Here is a 26,225-nt window from a genome sequence, read left to right on the forward strand (position 1 = left end):
ATACGGCCAGTTAAAACAGGAAAACCTGTTAATGTGTGAACACACTGTTCATTGTCATTACAGTCTGAGAAAGAACATTCTTTTACTCACTTGTCACCAAGCATAGCTTCATAGGTTAGTTGCCTTAGTAGTGAGTACACGGTACACATAAACACCATGATGTTTCTCACACAACAACCAGATCAATACATCACGATCTGCACGGAGAAGCTAACTGCCAGTGACAAAAACAGCTCACACATAACCCGCAACGTATCCTAAATGCATTGCAACAACACACGTTTTGGGAAAAAACACCGTTATTCACAATACATTTAGCAAAGTAAAACCAGAAGACGTGTTATGAGGTCTGGTCAACCCCATTCCTACCCGGAACGCAGATCAGCGAAGTGCAGTCACAAGACACCGTAGAACACAGCCGTCCTGTGTTGTTCGATCCGGGCAGCGTCGCCGCTCCAACCAGTCGCTACAGTCCTCTTTGTTGACGCAATCCCCGTCCAGGCTCAGGGCAGGGTCGACGAAACATCCCCTGTCAAGGATGACGTCGCGGTCAAGAGTGTAAAACATGTTAAAATCAAAGCACGTTCAACAGAATAGCATCAAGCTAACGGCGATCAGAAGCAAGCTCCCGGCGGCGCGCGAGAAGCTAAGCTACCCCGCGCCAGCCATGGCCATAGCAGCAAGCTAACGTTACCTAGCGACCACGACATGCTAGCCCCGCAGCTAACAGCTGACTGGCTAATAGTAGGCCTTAAGCAGGCCATGCAGCGATCCAGCAGGCTAACGCAGCAGTTAACAGCTGACTGGCTAACCGTAAGCTATGAACATGTAAACAATGACATAACACTCACCCAGACAGGCCGCCGTTCTGAACCTCTCCTCACTTTTTAAGAGAAAAGAGAAAACAAGACGTCAACACCGCTTCACAACGGTGACTTTACCACATCCGGCGGAATCAGCACAGTACCAACTGGCCTGTGTAGCTGACTTTGAACACGAATCTGCCGCTATCGCACATTACATGCACATATCCCCTCGTGAAGGAATACTCTCATTTGGATATGAAAGATGGGGCCTTAACACGGTGACAGAGAGAATCCACTCGTCCAGAACACACAGGGATCACCAGTGTCAATGGTCGCGGCCCACTAGTTAAAACTATAATGGTCCCCAGACCAAGGCCTTCTGTCGCCTAGGCGGCTAAACAAAGGACCCTAGCCTGGGGCCGGTTTCCATAAACTTTGTCAAGTAGCCCCCATAGCACTAACAGACAAGTGGAGCCCGCCAGCAAACACTACTCACCCAACCTGGAACGCACCGCTTCTCACAACAGCGGCATGTCCGACAGTTCAGCTGTGGCCTGACAGGTTTCACCCCAACAAACACAGCAAGGAACTGCAGTTGAGAAGCATGCAGCGGCGTGCTCCCAATACGAAAACCGGTGGAGGGTTTTTAGAATGATCATCATCTTCTAGACACTCCAGTACGAAGACAATATCGCCGTATTTTCTCGAAAATAGCGAGAGAGAAAATAAAGATATGATGTCAACGTATCCTTGTTTCCCAAGCTGTTCCTAATCCAATTTCTTCCATCATGGTGTCAAGTGTGGGGATCTACCGAGGCACTTCTTCCTTGTGGTGAAAGCGAGAAGGAGGAGAGCAGGTGACCACACACCTGCTTATGAAGGTAAGCTGATGAGGGGTGTGGTCAGACTAATACTGGTATTAGAGGTACATTTGTGGTTTATTCAGTACGCGTGCACGTACGCGAGATAGTGCAGTGTGATGCCAAGCTAAGCCACTAACGATACAGAACAGTGTATTGCACTACCAAAGCTAACTAGCATGTCCCACATGCTCTGTAAATAACTATGTACAGATACCGAGATGTCACTCCATGTTACCTGTTTACTGCACAATGTTGTTTTTTCATTTTTTGATTCTATTATATGTTGTACCACTGTATTGCACATCGTTGCGGGCAAGACCACCCGCATTTCATTGTATACCTGTATGCCGTGACAATTAAAACTCTTGACTTGACTGTTCTCCATGTTCTTAAATGGCTTTATTTGGGAGGAATCATAGTGATTCCTTCATGTCAACCCTACAGGCATCCTTGGAATTAATTACTTAATCATAATTAAAATAAATATGACAATATTTGTATAATAAGAAATTACGCAGATGTCAGATAAATAAATAATATTGATTAATCTGATCACAGGGCAGCTGGATTAACCATATCTGAACCAGATATTTTGGACAAATGTATAATTACTTTAATTACTCACGATATTCAAACACAATTATGCAATTATTGTGAAATGATTGAAAATAATAATTATTTAATACCTTCTGTGGAATTTGTATTTCTTACATATCTGTTTTATTGATTAATTATACATTTGAAAGAATGCAGGTTAGAGCCAACATGCAATATATCCCATGATTAATGGGACAGACATTTGTTTGATATAGCTATAACTTGCATTCCTTCAAATATATCATTAAAACAGATATTGAAATACACTATGTAGCCTACTACAGTTTTTTTTATGCAGTCAGGCCACAGAAGCAGGCCAGGCCAGTGTATAGTTGCAGCTAGGGCTGCAACAATTAGTAGACATAATCGACTACGTCGATTATAAAAAATCGTCGACAAGGAATTGTTGCGTCGATTAGTCATTAAAAAATATATATATATATATATTATAATTTTTTTTTTTTTTGCACTACCTATCTTTGTGAAAGTGGCTTCTCAGCTCTGGTCCAGCCAGCTGAAGACTTCTTAGCTTAACACTTTGGCTGCCGGAGGTTAAATTCATGATATACCATCTGTTGCCAGCTCTATTTGTCTATGGATAAGTTCCCCTTCTTTGCAGGGCTATAACTTTTTTAATTCTATTGCTAAATTGCCATTATTATGGCCCATTCAAAGTCCTATATGTATTGTTCATTGTGTAGCAACGTTAAACTTTTTCATTCACATATTCATAGTAAAATATGGTTTTCATCTCTTTCTGCAGCTTTCTCCAGAACGTGATCTATAGCCCCAAATGCATTATATTGATGATGAAATACAGTTTGATGGCAATCGGCGCGATATAAAAAATTTCAATTGGACGTACTTCTAGAAGTTTCTACGTATCATCTGATGTTGACCGGATGGGCGGGGGATCGTTTATAATTCCGTGGGCAGCGTTATATCATTCATCTAGTGTGGGTCATATGTTCATCAGAGCAGTTTATATCGAACACGTTCAAAAATAACGCTGAATCTTACCGTATCTTCCTCGCGCCGTTGGACGATCAGCGTGGTGTAGACCGTTTTCGATTATGGGATGTTTATCCTGATGAACCATTTCCAGGTTGTATAATGGTATATACGTCCAAATCATGTTGTTTATCGAGTTATTGGCAACGGATCGCTGTGTGTTGTGACGAGCTCGAGTCCCGGGACATGTACCGAGTGCCCGGAAGTGGTGTGGGTGAATAGCACATCGTCCAAGTGGCTTCCTGTTGGGCGATTGCGCCGATCGGCCACCAGATGGCGCTCTTGAACCGCTGGAGGGTTCGGTGGGGCTTTTTGGTGGGTCTCAGGCCAGCGGATGGGAAATATGAATCCGATCACAGATTTTTGAAATATTGATATCAAAGACGAGTTACGGCGTCTTCGGCACCTTGAGCATGGCGGGGAAGGACGCCTAAAAACGTCTTCTGGCAGTTAAAGTGTTAACATAACAGACCGACAGTAAGTTTGGGGGAACTAATGGGATAACTGGGGATGTTTGGTCCTGACAAGAGTCTCAAAGCAACTCTGAGGTCATGCTCAATGTCCAATCTGTTCCTCTGCTCTGTCTTCAGCTGGACCAGAGCTGAGAAGCCACTTCACAAAGATAGGTAGTGCAAAAGAAAAAAGAAAAGTTATAATTGTTTTTCGATTAGTCGACTAAAAATCGGAAAAAAAAATAAATCGACAGTTTAGTCGACTACCAAAATAGTCATTAGTTGCAGCCCTAGTTGCAGCAGCGCAATAGTTAGATAACCTAGGTGGGGAACAACCAGGAGATCACTGCAACAGTGGCCCAATTACAGACCCTTGCGGTAGTACTCCCATGCTGTTGGCAAGCAGTTTGGATTTCTCCCCATTGACCTTGACACACTGTTGTCTCCCCTCCAGGTGTGACTTAAACCACTGTGTTGATTCTGTGGACATCTTAAAAATGTTTCACTTAGACAAAAAAACATTGGGTCTCATTCCCAAATATTTTCTTTCTCTTGGAAGACTTATCTTGGAACTGACTGAGACAGAATCTACGACCAGTTCAATCTGAGTCCCCAACGCGTGGGGAAGATGTCTTAAGTGGCTCAAACTATCACAGCTGAGATGCCACGATGAGGAATGTCACCGCTCTGAAACATGAACGTGTGTTGCCGTCTAGGTAACTAATTTGCATACAAAACTACGCCTCCAGAGCTCCTTATAAGGCAGGCTCTGTGCCGTGTGCAAATGAAATCGAGAAAAGTCAAAAGTTTAGACACACCTGTCCAGCTCATTAAATGCAACTAATGATGCAGCCGTGTGAAAATGGTGGCGGAAGCGCTTTGCGACCGATCAAAATGAGATTAGATTAATGTATTGTCGTCATTATACAGAATACAGGCTACTACTCGTGACCACCTGCCGCAGCGCACCCCCCCCCCCCCACACACACACGCGTGCAGTACTGTATAGTCTACGTGCGTAATGAATGAACGCAGTACTTATATTATTCTAATGATGACTTGTTTTATTAGGAGATCGCAGATACAGTACACTAGTCCGCTGCCAGACTCTGGCGGCCTTAATATGTGTACTGTACTTACTGTATAGGGCAGAGCATATATATAGTATCTACTAAATCCTAATGAAACAAGTAATTAGAATAATATAAGCCTACTGTTCATTCATTAGACATGTAGGCTATACTGGCGCACACAAGACTTATGGAATATTAATGCAGTCTATTTCCACACGATTAGCTTTAGTTCTTATTTATTTATCCACTGTCATTTGCAGTGTTGGTGTAGTAGGCCGGGGGTTTCCAAACTTTTCAGGCCGCGACCCCCAAATAACGGTGTCAGAGAGCCGCGACCCCCACTATTATAGGAGGTAAAAACATTTTTTAAATAAGTCATTATTATTTATATTTTTTATAATGGAAATGTATGGTTGAAACATGCAAACGTTCAAACGCACACACTAATAAGGAGGCTTTTAACCAGAGCCGGACTGGGGAAATCATTCAGGCCAGGAAATATAGTGCAAAATATAGCCCCAGTCAGGCCACTTTTTAAAGGAAAACTCCAACATTTTGGGAAATTAGCTTATTTAACATCTTCCCTGGAGTTAGACAAGATACTTTTTTGTCTCTGTGCATGCATTAGGCTTAGGGAACAGCCGCTCCTTTAGCGTAGCTTAGCTTCATCACTGGAAGTGGGGGGGGGGGGGCAATAGCCTGACGTTCCCTACAGGGTCTTACAGTCACCAAATACACTCCAAATACAACTCCAAAACGTTCCTGTAAACATGTTGTGACCTGTGTATTTACCACGTGGAGAAATAAAAAATTATTGAATTAGACAATTACGTTTTCTAAGCAGATATACAGATATATATTTTTTGCCTAAGCACTCGTATCTGGGCGCAGTGATTTCAGTGCTACTTTCTAACGTGATGCCGTGTTCGTTTACATTCTCATTTCATTCAAATGATCCGAACCGATTGAAGTTTATGCATACCATGACTTAAAACCCTCTTACCTTGACGATTAAAAGCCTCCCCAATTTAGAAAACAGTAATCCAATGGCTGGTATTGATAATATAATACTAACTACTGCACCAGGAAATCTTTTCTTACAAAGACTTCATTTCCTGCATTATGGTGCAGGATTTTTTTTTTTATTTTGTTACCTTTAAATGCCAGTGTTTGTGATGGCATCACAGATTATTGTTAAAATAACAAAAAAGTATTTTTGTCTGTGCAGCTCACTCACTCTCACTCAATGCTGACTGGGGCAAGATGGCGGCGGTTCAGTGACGCTGGTGACTCCTCCTTAAGCTATCTAGTGTTCTATAGATATCTATGATCAGAACAATGAACACTGATCTCTCCACACACAAGCACACATGAACACACAACATTCTGCACTCGCACATTCACAAACGCACTATAGGTCACTTTAAAGAAACAAGAAAAGGACACTTTAAGAAAAGAGTATAGCATAGAGACTTATAAGAAAAACTGCACATTGTATAAGAGTGTACATAGGATCCAGTGCCTTGAAGCTATTTATTAACATGTCTATGTACCATGTCTATTCTAGTTATCTTTTTATTATTATTATTATTACTATTGTTTTATTGCACAATCGTAGCGGGCATGGCCAACCACATTTCACTGTATGCCCTGGTATGTATGTGATGAATAAAAAGGGAAGGAGGCAGGGTGTGGTGAATGGAGACAATTTTGATTGTAGTTTTACACAAACAGGCAGAAATAATATGTAGGAGGGTGAGAAATCCTGCATAGTATGTGTTAAATGTGTTAAGGAGTTTGTGGGGGAATGTGTGGAGATGATTCCTTGTTAGCAGACTGAAATACGAACCGCACATTCTACCCACGCTCTCCTTATTCTTGACTCTCTCAACGCAACCTACGAATGTTACCAGGCCGATGACATCACATGCTGTATTGTGGGACAAATTCTCCACCTCTGACCTGGAAGAACCAGACATAAAATAGAAATAAAATGTTAAGATTCAATGACAAAGAAACGATAATAGTTTCCTCCTTTTTAAACTAAACTGAAATGCATAGTCAGTAACAAGCCTACAATTTACCTGGTGATGAATTTGTAGGAAGTCTCTGGCAAAGCCCACTGGGATTGCACACACGTTGGTGAGACGACAGTGATGACTGAAGTCAGATTCCGAGGATTAAGGCAAATCTCTGCAAGTAAAAAAAGAAATACTATATTATAGGAGGTCTACCTTTTTCAGTATTCATCTGGATGTGATAACCCAGTAAACCCACAGATTTTTCTACTGCATGTTTGGCTATAGAATCCTCCTTCAAGGTGACTTGAACCTTTGACCTCTCTTGCGGTCTCTCTTTTCACTTTTGATTTAGCCTATTGTATTTAGTTTGTAAAGCACTTTGTAGCACTGTTTTGAAAAGGTGCTATATTAGATAATTATTATTATTTATTATAAATAATATTATCAACTTTGAATCTCGAGGGAAAGTTTGTAACATGATGGAAAAGTCCATGGCCATCGTAGTAGAACCAAAACTAAGATAACATAAGATAAGATAAAATATTCCTTCATTGATCCCCTTGGGGAAATTCAGGCATCATAGCAGCATGGGGAGAGGAGGTACAGGTATGGGCAGGGTAATAGTAGAAAGTCAATAAAATTTGATCTGAATATAAAAATGAGAAAAATAAACAATTTATAAAAAGAATATATATATAAAAATAAAAAATTTGAAGATGAGGGTCTGTATTCCTTATCGGTTCTAGGGCTGACCCCTATTAGTCGACTAATCGATCGAAAGGAGCCGTAGTCGACTGCCAACATCTTAGTCGAATGCAAAAAAAATATATATATGTATTTTTTTTTTATTAATTTTTTTTTATCATTCTTTCCAAAAGAAAAGAGGCCTAGAAGCGTGGCTAACGCTAATGGCACGCATACCAGAGGCTAACTGCCTAAGAAAACAGGCACAGAGGCACTGAAAGAGGATTTCACCCATCTAATGAACACACTAGACTACACAAATATCAAGATGTATCCATCAGTGGACCAATTGCATGCTTTTGCAGAGGACGCCTATGGTAGAAAAGAAGAATAAGCAAATTGTAATAAATCATCTGGGATAAAAATAGCACAAATGAAATGAATGGAAGCGGATACGGAACACTAGCCTATAGCTTAAAACTCCAGGAGGTGTTTTTTGCCAACAGCTAGGCTGAATTGATTGAAAATGTTATTGTATTAACAGATTGCAGAATGGGTACAATACAGTACAGCTCAATACACACAATTGTTAAGGGGATGCAGACTAGAGAAAGACTTTCGTCTTGTTTACATCAGGGTCCCCCATTTTCAATTCATCAGGACATATATGACATACATGATACATACAGATAGACAGTCACTGCTGACTTCTCTCTCAGACACACAGAGCTGCTTGCAGCGTACGGCGCCTCCTCCTCCCCAGCCCCTCCCGCACTCATGTAAACAAGAGCCTCGCAGTCTGCTATAGTCTGGTGCATGATGCGACGTGAGCTAACGTTGGCTACCAGTACCTACCGAGCTAACGTTACTGCTTAAACTAAATGACCCAGTGACTACATGAGGCATTGTCTAACGTTATCTAGCTGGCTAGCTACTGATAGCTGCTGATATCAACAAATGCTCCAGCAATAGTCGAGTGCATGATAAGTTACCTCCGTTGACTCGGTAGCTCACGTTAGCTCTAAACTAAATAGTTCACCGAGGCGTTGTCTAACGTTATCTAGCCGGCTAGCAGTAGCTACAGATAGCTCCTGATATCAATGTCTTATAACATTGATTCGATGCGTATTCGAGCTGAGGGCTTGCTGAATGTGATTTATACCAATACTAGGGTCCAGCTGCAGCGCCGGACAATCCTGGCCGTAGCTGGAGGCTACTCGAGTACACACAGACAGTGGAGCTGTTTGCAGATAGCGAGCATTTTGACTTGTTGCGTGGTGGCGACGTCTCGCAGATAATACAAGTACAAGTCTAATTATATAATATATATATCGGTATCGGAGGCAAAAAACGTGATCGGGGCATCCCTAACTGTGATCATTCTTTTGTGCAAGGCAACATCAGGCTAGACTTAAAACATTACTTTCCTAACTTAGTGAAACAAAATAACACAGATATAAATGTACTGAATTGTTATTTATTATTCAAATTAAATAACAAAAAACGTTTTTTTTAAACAAATATTTAAAATCGTCTCCGATACCTAGCTATTTTAGTCATATCGGGGCCGATATCCAATATCAATATCGGAGCATCCCTACTACATACCTACTCCATCAAAGAAGGCCATTCTGTGGTGGTCAATTTGAGGATGTGACCTGAGTCGGTAGCTTCTCTTCAGTGAGTAATCCTGTAGATACAGTACGGCTCCTACGGTCAGTCTCTGGTACCACTCTGGACAAAGTTCATTCCAAAGCACCAGGGACATTATTCCACTCTGGTCAGCAACTTCAAAATACGCCTATGGTAGAAAAGAAGAATAACCCAATTGTAATAAATCATCTGGGATAAAAATGTATGCAAACATTTTTAAACAACGAGATGAGACTTGAAGTAACTTTAAAAGAACACGCCAACTTTATGGGAAATGTGCTTACGGTCCTCTCCAGAGTCAGACAAGAATATAGATACCAATTTCCTCTCTGTGCGTAGCTTAGCACAAATTAATGGAAGCGGGTACGGAACACTAGCCTAGCTTAAAACTCCAGGAGGTGTTTTTTGCCAACAGCTAGGCTGAATTGATTGAACATTGTATTAACAGATTGCAGAATGGGTACAATACAGTACAGCTCAATACACACAATTGTTAAGGGGATGCAGACTAGAGAAAGACTTTCGTCTTGTTTACATCAGGGTCCCCCATTTTCAATTCATCATAACATATATCTGACATGCATGACATACAGATAGACCGTACTGCTACATCTATACATTTATGACATACCAGATTTACAAATACAGTACGGTTTGTGATACAAAAAGAGTCTAAGAAAGAGTATATACATTTGACGAAGAAACTGTACATTGGAGGAGGTCGGGTAGGTGGGATGGAGGAGTGGGGGGGGGGGGGGGTTGGGTGGGGTGGGGGGGGGGGGGGGAACTGTACATTGGAGGTGGTTGGGTAGGTGGGGTGGAGGGGGGGGTGGTGGGTAGGCGGGGTGGGGTAACTGTACATTGGATTATCGACGAAACCTTACTTGAACCCAAGAAGAGGGTCTCGTGTAGGGCTGGGCGATATAACGATAATTATCGCGATATGTTTTAATAATCGATATCGGGGAAAAAAATATCGATTATTATTATTTTTTTTTTGTGACCTGCAACAGGGCAGTTTTAAAACCAGAGACAGTGGACAGACTTGTCTTTCTTGCCTGCAACTTAAAAGTCATGGCTTTGCTTGTCCAAATGACAATACGGACCAAATTGATTTATTTTTCTCTTGACCATTTATTTGGTTTGCTTTCTAATTTAAAATACAGTTTGAAACCGTCTGTACACAGTAGGCTATGTGTGCTAGTAGAGCTAGTCTCCAGTCGCGAGTCACGGTGCACATGCGAGGTGGTTTGTCCACCAAAAAAGCGCCAAAAGATAGAAAAGAAACTAGCAGAGCCAGAACTGTTCAACTCCCCTGGAGCCACAGCCAGCAGAGAAGCCGGTTTACTTTCGCTTTCAAACCAGCTGCAGCCTGAGAACTGGAGTGTGAGGGGATGAAACACTAAATATGGCGACGACAAAGAATTGCTGCAAAATAAACATACATCTGTTTTTTTTGCTTATAACAATATCGATAATATCGAATGATATATTGTTATCGATAGTTATCGCAATATCATTTTTGGCCATATCGCCCAGCCCTAGTCTTGTGTATTATTGGGTTAGGACATTTACTGTACATTGTAGGTGGATGAGTTAGGACATTTACAGGGGCCAGTTTTGAATTGCAGTCTCCCGTAGGTGCTCTTTGAGAGTGGTTTTGAAAGTGGGTAGTGATTCACATTCCTTTACAGCTGTGGGTAGGGCGTTCCACATTGATGTGGCATAATTGCGAAAAACGTGTTTTGTCCCTTGTTTGAGCCGAATCTGGTTCTCACATGATTTGTGGAGCTCCCTCTGGTGTTGTGGTATTCACTGACCTTTGGGAAGTAATTTGACATGTACATGGGTACCTTAGTCGTGTAGTGCATCTTGTAGACCAGGCCCATTTCAAGTTGCTGTACTCTGTCGTCTACTCTAAGCCATCCTAGGTTGTCAAAGTGGGCAGGGGTGAGGTGGGATCTAGGAGTAAGGTCAAGCAGTAGTCTGACCAGTTTGTTTTGTGATGTTTGTAATTTTGTTTTTAGCGCCTTTGAGGTGCTTTGGTACCATGAGGTGCAAGCATAGTTGTAGTACCCTTGAATGAGTGCTCCTGCCAGAGTCTTCAGGGTATTCTTGTTTACCAGAGAGGAGATCCGGTACAAGAATCTAGTTCGTTGGTTGACTTTTTTTATTACATTGGATGCCATTTTGTCACAGCTAGTGGCCAGTGGTTCGTATCCGCTTCCATTCATTTGCCGGATAGCTTTTTACTGAACGCACAGAGGAAAATGATATCCATCTTCTTGTCAGACTCTGGAGAAGACAGTAAGCACATTTCCCATAATGTTGGTGTATTCCTTTAAGCCATGAATCTCAGTTTCTTAAATCTAAAACTCACCTGGTAGGGAACATCAATTTGGTGTTTGAATGTGCCATAATACCTGTTAAATGCCCACGCTAGGTCTTAGGTCAGATCGATAACTTCATAACTCATTGGTCTGCTCATCTTGACATCAAACAGCGTCCTGCGAAGTGGTTGACATGCAGAACCGAACGAGTCTACAAAATGTTGTCGTTACTACTGACCGACAAGAGATAGCGAATGCACCGTTCCGACCCCCGTCAGTCATCGACCTTAGGTCGAGTGATTGAAGTTGCGGAATCTTTTATTTTATTTGCACTGGAACGGACTCTCTTTATTCAGATGAGGTCCATTTCCCTTATCCGTTACACGTATTATCACTGTATGGCTTTACTTGATAATCCCATTATACAGAATCCACCTTTAGTCCTTAATGCATAATCATATGTCTCCTTTTACTCCGTAGGGATAAAGCCACACTTCTAAAGTTTTACATCATTAATCAAAACGCAATACGGGACCGCGTGGTTGACATATTTCTCCTTCTACTCCGTCTGGGGAAAGCCACACTCAGGAGGTTTTTTACATCATAAATCAGAACGCAAAGGGTGAAGTTACAAATGCAGAACACATTTCAATGCTTACCCGGCCGTCTGGTCAGAAGAAAGGATACAAAGGATATATTTATAGAGAGGTTTAATTAGAAAAGGCAAGTTACAAAAAGAGACTGAATTAGAAAATTTCCAATTCAGTTAAAATATGCACAAAACAAAACATCTCATCTGGCACGGCTTGTGCCCCGTGTCAAGCAGCAGCATCTTCATCTCTCAAAAAAGTCACACACTGGTAAAAACTTCAAAATCTGACTGAGAGGGAGTGAGTTAGCCTTTATAAGGGAATTCAACATCTCTTTGTCATTGGTTCAGATACAGTGATGCAATTTTACTAGCCAGTCAACGCACAATACGTAGGGTTCTAGCTCTCCTCCCATTTTAGTCATTACCTCTACTGGGAAAACCCCATTTACCTCAGAACATGAATGCCTCTTTGTTGGAGAAGTAACAGATTACCTTGTGTTGGAAAATACCCATCCGTTACTTAGCAGAGACCAGAGGCCCCAAGGTTGTCTGTCACATTCCTCAGTGGCCAAACAGTATTGAAGCGAAAGCAACTCACATCTCCAGCATGAGTACATAGTACATAGCCCAACACATACTGATATATACAGATACACATACATGTATAATACAGTACATATATATATAGTATACAGTGTACACATATATATGCACATACTGGTTTTATTCTATGCAGACAGGACAGGGTTAAACTGTGCCGACTTGCTCTCAGCTCAGGCCTGCTCTTCACTCCGACTGCACATTAACTGTAACATAGTTTTATAAGTGTATAAAGAGTATACAGGTCATATACATAGCTCCAATCATATATAATAAACATAAGAATTTTATACAAAGTGTCACTCGTTGACTTGTGGCACTTAAAATGTGTTTACACATAACGTGTTTCTATTCCATTGTCCAGGAAGAATCTACAGACATTCCCCATAATCATATATAAGATCAGGATGTCATACTACCCAGTGTCACTTAGTTGGCTGTGACACTTTACAATACCGCAATCTGGATTTGTGTAGTACTCTGACAAGGAGAGGACGCAATCTTGATTGGGTTCTGAACGCCGACTCCAGGTGACACAGGAGGGTAATAGTAGACACTGTTGAAAGAGAACATTAGATACACTGTACGTAAAAAATAAATAAAAATTTTGTTTGTTTAGTTGGCTTTCAAACAGGGGGGGGGGGGGTTTGACCATGACCAAAATGCTCCTACAACCTCGACAGCACATGTAGAGCAGTCGTCTGGTAATCCGGAGGTTCCCGGTTCGATTCCCACTCCTCCCGGGCAGCGTGTCGAAGTGTCCTTGAGCAAGACACTTAACCCCTAATTGCTCCTGATGAGCAGGTTGGCACCTTGCATGGTTGCCTCCGCCATCGGTGTGTGAATGGGTAAAATGTGAGGAACAAATTGTAAAGCGCTTTGGATAAAAGCGCTATATAAATGCAGCCATTTACCATTTACATGTGGCGGGTGGTGCCACTGGGAAAAGAGGGGCCTCAATGAGCCACTGGTTCATTGATATAGGGCTACCTGCGGGAGGAACGCGAGGTGAAGTTGTTTGTTCCAGCCGGTGCAGTGAGGCATGTGCACACCTCACTCATGTATGGTGCATAGTTTACCAGGTATTTTAATGCAGCACTTAGTTTTAGCATGTAATGTTTATCTAATAATTATGTATGTTAATTATTTTAATAATAAAGTGTTTTTAATAGTGTTATGTTTGTTTCCCGGCAAAGCATCAGTGGTACAACTGCTCTTGCCGTAAGATTACGTTTGGTTTATTATTTTGGTGTTTATTTTGTGTCTAGTTCGCCCTGGCTAGTGTGCCGGTAGCGGGCAAAAGAGATAGGTGTTGCCCTTAGGGCAGACTAGTTCTTTTTTCTCCATTCGTTTGTTTATTTGTTCGTCCGTTTATTCCCCCACAGTACCGCTTCCCCAATGTTTAGTGAATCCCAGTCAGACCGTTGGTCAGGCGTCAGGGCAGGCTTAGTGTTTGGTTGCAGTGATTTTAAGCATGTGTGTAAACGTTAATGGTTGCAGTCAGTGATGCAGTGGTCATGGGACGGGGTTGCATGCCGTTCCACCTCTTTGAGCAGGAGCATGCGCAGTTTGCGCACACACATGCACTCAAGAATGCGTTTCACGGGACTTCCGGTACGAGAGGAAACGGGTAGCACGCGTGTGCTGGAGCTCCTGGTCAAATAAGTAAAAAAACGGATGAATAAAGACCCGAAAAGAAATAAAAAAATGGAGATGCAATCAAGGAACAAGGAGGAAACAAGGAATGAGAAGAAGAGAGAAAATGAGGGATCTCTGAGAAGGGAGAATCTGAAGATACAAAATCCCCGTCGCGAGGGAGAGAGGGAGGGACCAGGTGGAAGGAGGTGGGCCGGCCGCGCTCGACAGGGAAGTGCCAGGATGGGCGGTCTGCATGCAGGCCGAGATATTGGCATATATGAAAACAATGATGAAAACAATGACGGACGCAATATTGGCGGATATGCAGACAATTACGGACACGATAAGGACCGATGTCGGGAGGCTGGGGGAGGAATTGAAGACTGAGCAGGAGGATATCGGGGGAGAAATGGATGCGGGACTCGAAGCGGTCAATGAAAAGATGGTGGAACAGGGTGAGAGCGTGGCGACGTTGGAAGGGAGAACGGCAGAGGCGGAGGAATGGGAAATGAAGATACACGAAGTACTGACAATTGCAATTCTACAACAAGAAAAAATGAAGTTAAAGCTGTCGGACATGGAAGGGAGACCGCGGAGAAATAATACCCGGTTATGGAGATTGGAGGACGGAGTGGAAAGGGAGTATATGGCCCTGTATGTGGTGATGGAGATTCAGAGAGCCCACGGGGGCGCTTGCGCCGAAGCAGCCCGCTGGCAGGCCCCCCGAGAGCGGTTACTATTAACTTTTTGAGATTTGAGGTGAAGGAAATGATAAGGAGACGTGAAGGAAGAGACGAGGTGAGACACGGGGAGGCGAACGAGAGGAGTACATAAAGAACGGATTAACCACCCCAGCTATAAGACAATAATGCCCAATGGAACACATACACGAATGCGCACTATAATCACTGCAGATGGAAATAATTAGGAGGGTAAATATACAACACATAGAATAATTGGAGGAGTAAACATGCTACACACAGAGAATGGAGAACTATAATCACACAGAGGTTTACACACATTGGACTGGGATGAAGGAGAGTCAATGGAACATGGGACTCGAATCACGGGAGGACTGGAAGGCGGGGGTCTCGGAACAGGAGGAAAAGCAGACAGAGAACTTTGACCAGGAGTTCTAGCACAATAGACAACACTAATGTTGGACAATTATAGTGAGAGGAAGGGGGGCCAAGACATCAGGCACCCCTCGCCACTAGGCAGAGCCCTCTCAACAGGAGAGCCAATACTCTGCACCTACCAGCAGGGGAGAGGGGGAGACACATGGGAGCGATTTATGTAAAGTATATATGTTTTAAATGTGCACATGGACAAATATGAAGGACAAGAATACAAAATGTTGGACATGAAGAGAGGCTTGGAGAGCCTCCTGCGGGGGGTATCTTAGTCTCTGGGGGGGGGGGCTTCTCCAGTAGGAGGGCTGATCCCCCTCCAAACCGCCAACCGGGGAAGGAGTGTGCTTATTGTATTGTTAGTTTCATTTGTGTGTGGTGATGTCGGTGACATGGGAGGTACAGTGGGTTTCCTGGGGTCCTCGGCCATCGTGCCTGGGCGGTCAGATGTCGGGACCGGGGGGGCACCGGGCTTGGCGTCGCGGGGGGTCGGGGGGCCATTGAGGCGTGGTGCTTAGACCTTCTGCGGACCTGGGCTTGGGGCTCTAGTGGGCCAGGGGCCTGGCGGTCGGGCGGGGGTGGGTGGGGGCTCTGGGGGCTCGGCTCTGTGCATGGTGGACCAGGATATGGGGGTGTTCTATCTCTCGGGGAGGAGAGAGGGGTCTCTCACAGGGGGATCAGAGAGGCTGGACTTTGCCCGGCGGGGCCCTGAGTGTTGGGGGGCCGATGGGCGTGGGGTGGGGCTCTCGGGGGCATGGGGAATAGCGGGCTTGGCTCGGTGGGGGGGAGTCCCCTATCCTTTCCTCTACTGGGCCTGGCCCAATTGATTCAAGGGACCCGTGTCGATGGGGGCCCGGCCACGGGCGCAGCGGCCTAAGATATGGGGGGCGCCAATGGGCTCAACTCAGGGGGGTGGGGGTCAGCGTTTAGGCGGTTTGACCCGGAAGAGTGGGATCCCGTGGGTTGTGGGTTGGTTGTGCGTGGGGTGGGGGGCTTGGTGGCATGGGAGGTAGCGGGCTTGGCTCGGTGGGGGGGGGGGGGAGTATTGCCCCTCGCCCCTCTACTGGGTCGGGCCCAATCAGATTCAAGATGCCCGTGTCGCTGAGTGCTGGACCCCGCGTGGGACGGACCTGGGATGCGGGGGAGCCCGGTTTCTAGGGGGGGAGGGTGGGAGGTTCCTCTGGCGGGGGTCTGGGAAGATGAGCGCAGCCGAGCTCAAGGGGCCTACATCATTGTACTGTTGTGTTATTGATGTTATTGTATATGTTGTGTTGTATGTCTATGAGTGTTCAATAAAAATTTAAGTTAAAAAAAAAAAAAAATCGTTTCACTCGACTCTGCGCCAAGTACCCACCTGGCTACTTTGCATAACAATAGCTCAGGTCGTCAGGTGTGTTCAAATACTACAGTTGGACCATTCAACACAAAACCTGTGAATGAAATGGGTTACATTCCATTCCTAGAGGCAATTAGGAATCATCTTTATTCACGAGGGAACATTTATGCGAATGCGCGTCATTAAAACACAGTGCAACCCCTTATGAAATCACCACTGCAGCACTGGTTGCAGTGACTTTGAGCACAAGCGTCTGATACGCCTTGAATCACCCTGACCTATTTACTCATTCATTGTGTGAAGTTTTCCGTCTTGCTGTGCAGTGAATCCTACCCACAGGTGTGCAGTGGAAATAGCCCCTGCCCTGGCTGTTAGTCAACTTGGGCCTACATGTCTTTTGTAAACCAGGACTTTGTAATAAATAATATTGCCATTTAAACCTACATTCTCAGTTGTCATTCTTACACTAGGGACTTAGCGGGTGTAACATACACAATACTAGTAGTAGTCACAATATTGTAATATCACGATACTGTGCTATATTGCAATGTATTACCTTTTTTCAAATGCAAAGTATGCCCTCAACAAAAACCGTTGTTAACACTTTAACTGCCGAAAACTCGTCATTCCCCGCCATGCTCAAGTTGGAGAGGACGCCGTAACTCGTCTTTGATATCAATATTTCAAAAATCTGTGATCGAAATCATATTTCCCCTCCGCAGCCTTGACACACAGTGCTGATCTCTAGTGATGTGACGTTTGAAGCGAGGCTTCGGAGCTTGTGTCGAGCAATCCAGCTTTTTTTAAGTGGAGCCTGTATCGAGGCTAGGGATGGGTACCTTTCACATTTGAACCGATACCGGTACCGGTACCTGTGAATCGATACCGGTACCCAACGGTACCTTTTTTCGGTACTTTAGTCTCAAGAAATTTTATTTACCTACCTCAGTCGTAAAAAAAAATCCAAACTTCAAATAACTACAATTTCGACAGTTTTCGGCTTGTCATTGCTCCGACTGCTTTGTTGTTGAATCAAGTCAAATCCTAGGTAAGCATATATTGTGCGTGTGAACGTTGACATGAAAAGAAAATAGTAAAAAAAAAAAAGAGTAAAAAAAGAGTAAAAAAAAAAAAAAAAAAAAAACGGTTTCTCACTTGATTCGATACTCGGTAGTACCGACGTGTTTCGGTTCGGTACCTCAAAAGTACCGAATTCGGTACCCATCCCTAATCGAGGCGCGTATCAGGTGACGTACTGATGACGTCCGAAGCCTCGGTCGGGGGTGTACCGCCCCCGAAGCCTCACTCCGCGTAACTGATTCAGGAAATGGCTTCGGGGTTGGTTCCCAACACGGGATCATCCCTATGTTCCCCGGAACATCCCCGCAACACAAGTGTCGACATAGGAATTCATTACGAGTTTCTTTGCGTTGGAGAATCCCGTGGAGTACTGGGAAAGACAAATAAATGTGTATCCTAATAATCCCAACATATATATAACAGATGGTAGCGCGAGGCACTGTCAGTCACGAAGACTCACGATGGACTTCAAGCGTTGTGAAGTGACTGGCGAGTAGCGGTACTGCGAGTTAAACTCACTCCACTTAAAAAGACACACTTTACACGTCATGAAGAGTGAATTCACCTTGGTGTAGCGGTCTGTGCTGTCACCTGTCGCCCGTGTCACGGCAGATTGAATTGATTGATTGAAAAGTTTATTAACAGATTGCAGAATGGGTACAGTACAGTACAGCTCAATACATACAATTGTTAAGGGGATGCAGACCAGAGAAAGACTTTCGTCTTGTTTACATCAGGGTCCCCCATTTTCAATTCATCATAACATATATGACATACATGACATACAGATAGACAGTACTGCTACATCTATACATTTATGACATATCAGATTTGCAAATACAGTACTGTTTGTGATACAAAAGTGTCCAGAAAAGGAGTTCTAAACCCGGGTTCTAAACTCCCTCGGGGCATCGAAGAAAGTTAAACACAACGCAAAAAAGGTGACCTCATCTCCGTTACATATAAACTTGCTGTAATGTCTAACTTGCTGTGCCTAATAATCTGATCACATCTGTATGATCCAAATGCAGGATGGCATGTCGATTTTGAGTTGCTTTTTCTGAATAAAAATGAATGAAGCAAGCACTTGTCACTGCCATCATTCTGTTAGAAAAACACACTGTATATTAAATTATAGAATGTTGTAGTAACACAAGCACTTTCTCCTCTGTCCCTGCCATCATTCTGTTAGAAAAACAGACACATTATTATTTGTTTATTGGCATCATCATCATCACTCTGCCTGTTCTACATGTATTGTCCACTTGATGGCACAGTAGAGCAAATACACCATGAAGCTTCAACACATGTGTGGTACTATTGGATGGAAAGCCTCAATGCTTCATGAAGCTTCATCTCGACATCACTACTGATCTCCTCTCAACCCTCTAGCGGTTCAAGAGCGCCATCTGGTGGCCGATCGGCAGATCGAAACCGGATGTCAACCTTTGAACCGGCAGGACTCACTCCATATGGGGTCCGGGCACTCGCTAATGTTAGAGAGACTCCGTCTTCACACAGTGAACATCGATCGGTGGAAATAACTAGAAAAAACAACATGATTTGGACGTATATACTATATACTGTGCTGACGACACAGTGGTGGTGGGCCTGATCTCTGCCAACGACGAGAGGGCCTACCTGGAAGAGGTCAAGGTCCTGGCGGGATGGTGCCAGGAAAACAGCCTCTCCCTGAACGTCAGCAAAACAAAGGAGATGATTGTGGACTTCAGGAGGTCGGGGGTCAAGGACTACAGCCCCCTCAGCATCGACGGGGCACCGGTTGAGAGAGTCAACAGCTTTAAGTACCTCGGAGCCTACATATCCGAGGACTTGACATGGACCACACACATTGACAGTGTTGTGAAGAAGGCACGACAACGCCTCTACTTCCTCAGGCGCCTAAGGAAGTTCCAAGTCAGTCAGAAGATCCTTAAGAACTTCTACTCATGTACAATAGAGAGCATCTTGACTGGCAACATCACCTCCTGGTTTGGGAATAGCACTGCACAAGACCGAAGCAGACTACAAAGAGTGACACGTTCAGCCGAACGCACAATTGGAGGGGGGCTCCCCACCCTCCAGAACATTTACAACAAGCGTTGCAAGGGCAAGGCTAAGAGAATCATTAAAGACTCCAGTCACCCGAACAACTGCCTCTTTGAACTGCTGCGGTCAGGCAAGCGATACCGGAGTCTCAAGGCGAGCACAGAAAGACTCAGAAGAAGCTTCTATCCCCAGGCCATCAGGCTGCTAAACGAACAATGAACACTACACAACAACAACCACCAAACGCACATAGCACACACATCCACACGCACACACTCACTTTAAACAAACACACTGTAGCACCCACTCCACACACTTTATAGCACACACCCACTTTAAACAAACACACTGTAGCACCCACTCCCCACACTTTATATTTATTGATGAAGGATTGCACTACAACTCGTACACCTTACTGTAAATTGTACCTAAATTGTACCTCATCCCATTTCTGCTTTGCACTATATAGTACTGTACATTAGTACACTGCATAGTATTGTATATTATATGGTAACTCAGAACATTGTACATATGTCTATACCGAACACTGTGACCTAATTTTCTTCTTCTAAATTACATGCTATACTATGTTATTTGATACTATCTTGTCTAGCACAGTCTCTGGAGCGTAACAGTAAGAAGCATTTTGTATGAAAGTATTCTGTACTTCTGTATGACAACTATTAAAGAAACTTGAAACTTGAAACTATACAACCTGGAAATAGATCGGTCATTTCAACATCCCATAATGAAAACTGTCTACTCCACGCTGATCGCCCAACGGCCCGAGGAGACTGGGGTGAGTTTTAGCGTGTAGTATTACCGTGTTCGATATAAACTGCTATGATGAACATATGACCCACATTAGATGAATGGTATAACGTTGCCCACGAAATTATAAACGCCCCCTCGCCCATCCGGTCAACATCAGATGACGTGTAGTAAATTCTAGAAGTACGTCCAGTTGACATTTTTTATCTCGCACAGATTCCTACCAAACTGTATTTGATCATCAATATAATGCATTTGGGGCTATAAAATCACGTTCTGGAGAAAGCTGCAGAAAGAGATGAAAACATACTTATAATTTAGACCATATTTTAGTATGAATATGTGAATGAAAAAGTTTAACGTTGCTACACCATGAACAATACATATAGGACATTGAATGGGCCCTAATAATGGCAATCTAGCAATAGAATTTAAAAAGTTATAGCCCTGCAAAGAAGGGGAACTTCTCCATGTTAAATAGAGCTGGCAAGGGATGGTATATCATGAATTTAACCTTAATGGGCAATCAAAGTGTTAACATCTGCAATATAGAAATATATTTAAAAAAAAAAATGCTTTCTCAAAGATAATGTTTTCTGTCTGTTCACCTCATTCCAATATTTGTATTGCAGTCAAATTCGATTAACAGGCAAAAAATATATATATATACATATTATGTATATTTTGATATCGATACTTGGGAGTCACTGTATCGACACTCCCAAGCTCACCGTCCAGCACCACGTCAGACGGGGCTCCTCGCGCTATCCACGCGCTGCCTCCTGCGGGGTCCTCGTTGTTCCAGAGCGCCAGGTAGTGGCTGCGTCCCGCCACGACGCCACATCCCCGCTCCCGTGCGTCGGCAGTGAGGGGAGAGCGTTCACATCCACACCCCTGGTTAGAATGTCTGATTTCGATGGCCTGCATTTCACACCTTTAATGCAAATGTACGCATGACCCAGTCTTCTTTCGGTGTGAACGAAGGAGCATTCGGTCATGTTGACATCGATTCCACTCTGAAGGATGTTTCTGTGCACCAGATGATTTAAACTGGGGTCGAGGAAGCATTTTGTTTTCCAAACTCCATCGGTGATGGTCACGTCGTAGCTGTAACTGTCGACTTGTTGTTCACAAGTACGTTCAGAGTCCAACAGATATCGTTGTATCGATATGACAGCGAGAGGACCCCCTTCCTGAAGCTTCAAAGAGGGACATTTAGTAGACCGTATCAGCTCAAATGTCGCATGTAAGAAAGAACCTTGAGAAATAGACAATTGTATATTTTCCATTTCAGTTAACTTACCTAACGTTATCTCATGTTAACATAGCTAAGCACTGCTTCCTTGTTCGGTTACAAACGTTGTTTTAGCTAAACGCAAGGGCTTCAGCTTGATAGCTAACGTTAGCTAGCTAGCAGTTAGACTAATAATAATACAGTGGTCTGAATGCTGGCTTTCCGATGTTAGATACACAGTTGAATACACAAAGTCAGCGGTAACGTTGGCTAACATTAGCGGTTCCTAGCTAGCCGTGGCATCGCGGGCATCCTCCAAAGATTGGTTCAAAATTCCCCCCGCACATTAAGGAAACTATAAAAGAAGGAAGTGTCAACACTGTAGCGCGCACCAAGTGTCATACAACTGGAATTATTCCGATGCATTGACTCTTCCTTCTTTTATAGTTTCCTTGCCGCACACTGCAGAAATTGGAAACGTAACTTCCGGTTTAAAAAGTTTAGTCGAGTTTGGCCCATATAATGACGTAACCACTACACCTCCTAATAGTTCCCGTGCATTTTATATTTAAAAAAAATCGTCATATTGGAACCGTAGTAGATTTGATAGCATAACGACGAGTTATTAATTCACAGTAAATATAATTTCAACCCATTGAAAGTATATTCCACCAATCTTCTGTAAAAAAAAAAGAAAAAGAAAAGGGCAAGTTTGGTGCACCTGCTGCAAACTCACTAGCAACCAGCAGAGGAGGCTGTATTGTAGTGTAAAATACTAACAAGTCGGTAGCAGACTAGTGGTCCCAGGTTCAAATCCACTCTGTTACACTAGCTATATATTTCCTTATGCTGCATTCATGATTGTGTATGTCGGTATTTATTGTCTTGTAGACTTGCTTTCAAGGAATTTGACCCAGACCAAGCTATAAGTAAGGCATCTGTACGGAGTGCTGTTGATATTTCAGTCCGCTAACAAGGATTCATCTCCACACAAGCTTATCAAACACATATAAAGGCATACTATGCAGAATCCTTTCATGTCTACCAGCATATTTTGGCCTGTGTGTATTACAATCAAAATTCTCTCCATTCCCCACACCCTCCCTCCTAGATGTGCCTCCATGGAATCAGCCGGACAAGTCTTCTTTAAACAAATCAAGAAGAAACATCACAATAAATCAAGAACAAAAAACCCACCATGAAATCCAAAATAAATAAATGCAACACTCCCAGACATACCCCAGCGAAGGTAAGGAAAAACTCACTAAAACCTAGCAATAGGAAAAAAGCACCACAGGCAATTTAAGATAAGATATTCCTTTATTGATCCCCTTGTATTGGGGAAATTTGGAGGAGAGAAACCTTAGAAGGGCCGTTCAAGGGGGGATCCCCCTTATTGGATGTCGGTGATAGTAGTGTTGCTATGGATGATCGATGGGTTGAGAATAAAACAGGCGAAATAGTTGGTATGTATGTACATATACGTCTAATAAAATACAAATATGTTCTGAGCAATGATAACTAGCTAAGGTACTTTGTTCAACGGATAGCACATTTATGCTAGTGGGGATTGACCAGGGTTCTTTTTTGTATTTTATTTTCACTAGCACTTGCTGATAAATACTAATACTTTCTACTTTCAATATAACAAACACCAAAACACTGGTGCACATGCTTTTAGATGAACTGGAATTACAAAATGTAACTAATTGGAACAATGAATGTCACAATGTCAGAACAATAAGTTACAATGCATGTGTTGTAATGTTCTATTAGAACAATAAGTCACAATGCATGTGTGTTGTAATGTTCTATTAGAACAATAAGTCACAATGCATGTGTTGTAAATAATGCTTGAGTCTATTAGAACAATAAGTCACAACGCATGTGTTGTAATTTTCTATTAGAACAATATTAGGCACAATGTACATGTTGTAATGTTCTATTAGAACAATACGTCACAATGTATATGTTGTAATGTTCTATTTACAATACGTCAACTTTACTTACTTGAATGAATGAATGAATGAATGAAAACTTTATTGAACAGATTGCAGAATGGGTACAATACAGTACGGCTCAATACACACAATTGTTAAGGGGATGCAGACCAGAAAAGATGTTTTTCTTGTTTACATCAGGGTCCCCCATTTTCAATTCATAGTGACATTTATGACATACACAACATACATGACATTTATGGCATAGGGACATACATGACATACAGGTATTTAGTACTGTTACATTTGTGACATATATGATATGCAAATATACAGTACTGTTACCCATAGATCCTGACAGAGTATATACATATGATGGGGAGGAGACTGTACATTAGGAGGGGGTGGGTGGGTGGGAGAGAAATATACATACGGTGGGGAGAGAATATATACATACGGTGGGGCGGAGACTGTCTATTAGGAGGGGGTGGGGGGGTTTGGACATTTATGGTGGCCAGTTTCGAATTGCAGCCTCCCGTAGGTGCTCTTTTAGAGCGGTTTTGAATGTGGGTAGGGATTCACATTCCTTTACAACTTTGGGTAGGGCGTGCCACATTGATGTGGCATAATTGCGAAACGTGTTTAGTCCCTTGTTTGAGCCGAATCTGGGTTTAACATGATTTGTTGAGCTCCCTCTGGTGTTGTGGTTGTGGTATTCACTGACCTTTGGGAAGTATTTTGACATGTACAAACATGGGTACCTTAGTCGTATAGTGTATCTTGTAGACCAGGCCCATTGCAAGTTGCTGTACTCTGTCCTCTACTCTAAGCCATCCTAGGTAGTCAAAGTGGGCAGGGGTGAGGTGGGTTCTAGGAGTAAGGTCAAGTAGTAGTCTGACCAGTTTGTTTTGTGATGTTTGTAATCTTGTTTTTAGCGCCTTTGAGGTGCTTTGGTACCATGAGGTGCAAGCATAGTCGTAGTACCCTTAAATGAGTGCTCCTGCCAGAGTCTTCAGGGTATTCTTGTTTACCAGAGAGGAGATCCAGTACAAGAATCGAGTTTGTTGGTTGACTTTTTTTATGACCTTGGATGCCATTTTGTCACGTGCGTACTTATCCCCATTACGCCAGCTGGCGCATAGGGCAGCAACAAAGTTTCTCCACTTGCATCTGTCTTTGGCCATCTTCTCTATGGTCCCCCAGCTCTGGTGGTTTTGCTGGAGCTCCTTCTCTATAGTCCTACGCCATGTCATTTTAGGCCTCCCTTTCTTTCTTTTGCCTTCTGGGGTCCAGTGTAATGCGACTCTTGGGATTGCATTGGTGTCCATTCTGAGTATGTGGCCAATCCAGGTCCACCTTTGTTTATTAATTATACAGTGCATGTCATCTTGTTGGGTAATGTTGAGGAGGTTATTGTTGGAGATGATCTTGGGCCAGAATATACGTAGGATTTTGCGCAGGCATGAGGTGTGGAAAGTGGATAATTTATGGATGTCGCTTTCTGTGGTTTTCCAGCATTCTGCACCATATAGTAGTGTTGAGAGTATGCAGCTTTGGTAGATCCGGAGTTTTGTTTTGTTGCTGTATTACTTCCAGATTTGTTTAAAGGGGAACTATCTTATAAATGGCCTTTTTGAGTGTTTAGCATTGTTTCCTACTAGCTATGTGAACTTATATTAATATGATCTATGTCTCAAAATTCTCATATTGGCGCATTCTTCCAATTCTCCTCTCACAATATTCACCCTCACTGAACTGAGTCATTTGAAAATGTGCGCGATATGTGATGTCACAGAGACACCGCTGCATGTTAATGTTCAGGCGGCGAGACCCGGCGCAGTGGTTTAGGAGCCCAGGCTCAAAACGGCTCGAGATCTTGAGGTAGAAAAATGCTGTTTTTGAGGACTTGATTAGAAATACAAAACAATGAATAAAAAAAATATATATATTACAGAGGTGTTCCATAGACTCACAGGAATTGTGTAAAAGTGCCCAAATAGTGAAAGAAATAGTAAAATAGTTCCCCTTTAAGTCTTATGAAGGTTGTGTATGCTTTGTTAATCCGGTTTTGGATGTCCTTACTTGCTCCCCCATCATGTTGAATGATGCTTCCAAGGTATGTGAAATTATCTGAATTTTCCAAGACCTGTTCTTCTATTGTTATATGTATTGGTGTTGATGGGCATGACTTTGGTTTTATTGTTGTTTATAATCAGTCCAACTTGATGGCCATAGTGTTGGAGTCTGTCTGTCTTTTCCTGGAGATGTGTGTGTGTATGTGACAGAAGGGCTATGTCATCCGCAAAGTCAAGGTCTTCAATGGTGGAATAGAGGGTCCAACGAATCCCTCTTGCCTTGTCTTCTG

General features: G+C 43.0%; 1 protein-coding gene across 1 annotated transcript in view; it reads right to left on the reverse strand.

Annotated features, from left to right (window-relative positions):
- Nucleotides 1–25,957, reverse strand: part of LOC311233482 (RPA-related protein RADX-like) — a gene marked incomplete at both ends in the record, with an annotated part of 80,624 nt that extends 54,667 nt beyond the window's left edge. The window contains 8 exon segments of the mRNA XM_084320450.1: nucleotides 6,664–6,764; nucleotides 6,887–6,995; nucleotides 9,116–9,308; nucleotides 11,541–11,583; nucleotides 13,139–13,238; nucleotides 21,418–21,535; nucleotides 21,619–21,879; nucleotides 25,943–25,957. Of these exon segments, the coding sequence (XP_084176576.1) occupies nucleotides 6,664–6,764; nucleotides 6,887–6,995; nucleotides 9,116–9,308; nucleotides 11,541–11,583; nucleotides 13,139–13,238; nucleotides 21,418–21,535; nucleotides 21,619–21,879; nucleotides 25,943–25,957 (940 nt within the window).
- Nucleotides 25,958–26,225: the final 268 nt, after the last annotated feature.

The sequence above is a fragment of the Notolepis coatsorum genome (genome assembly GCF_963971535.1).
Source record: "Notolepis coatsorum genome assembly, chromosome: 8".
NCBI classification, from domain to species: Eukaryota; Metazoa; Chordata; class Actinopteri; order Aulopiformes; family Paralepididae; genus Notolepis; species Notolepis coatsorum.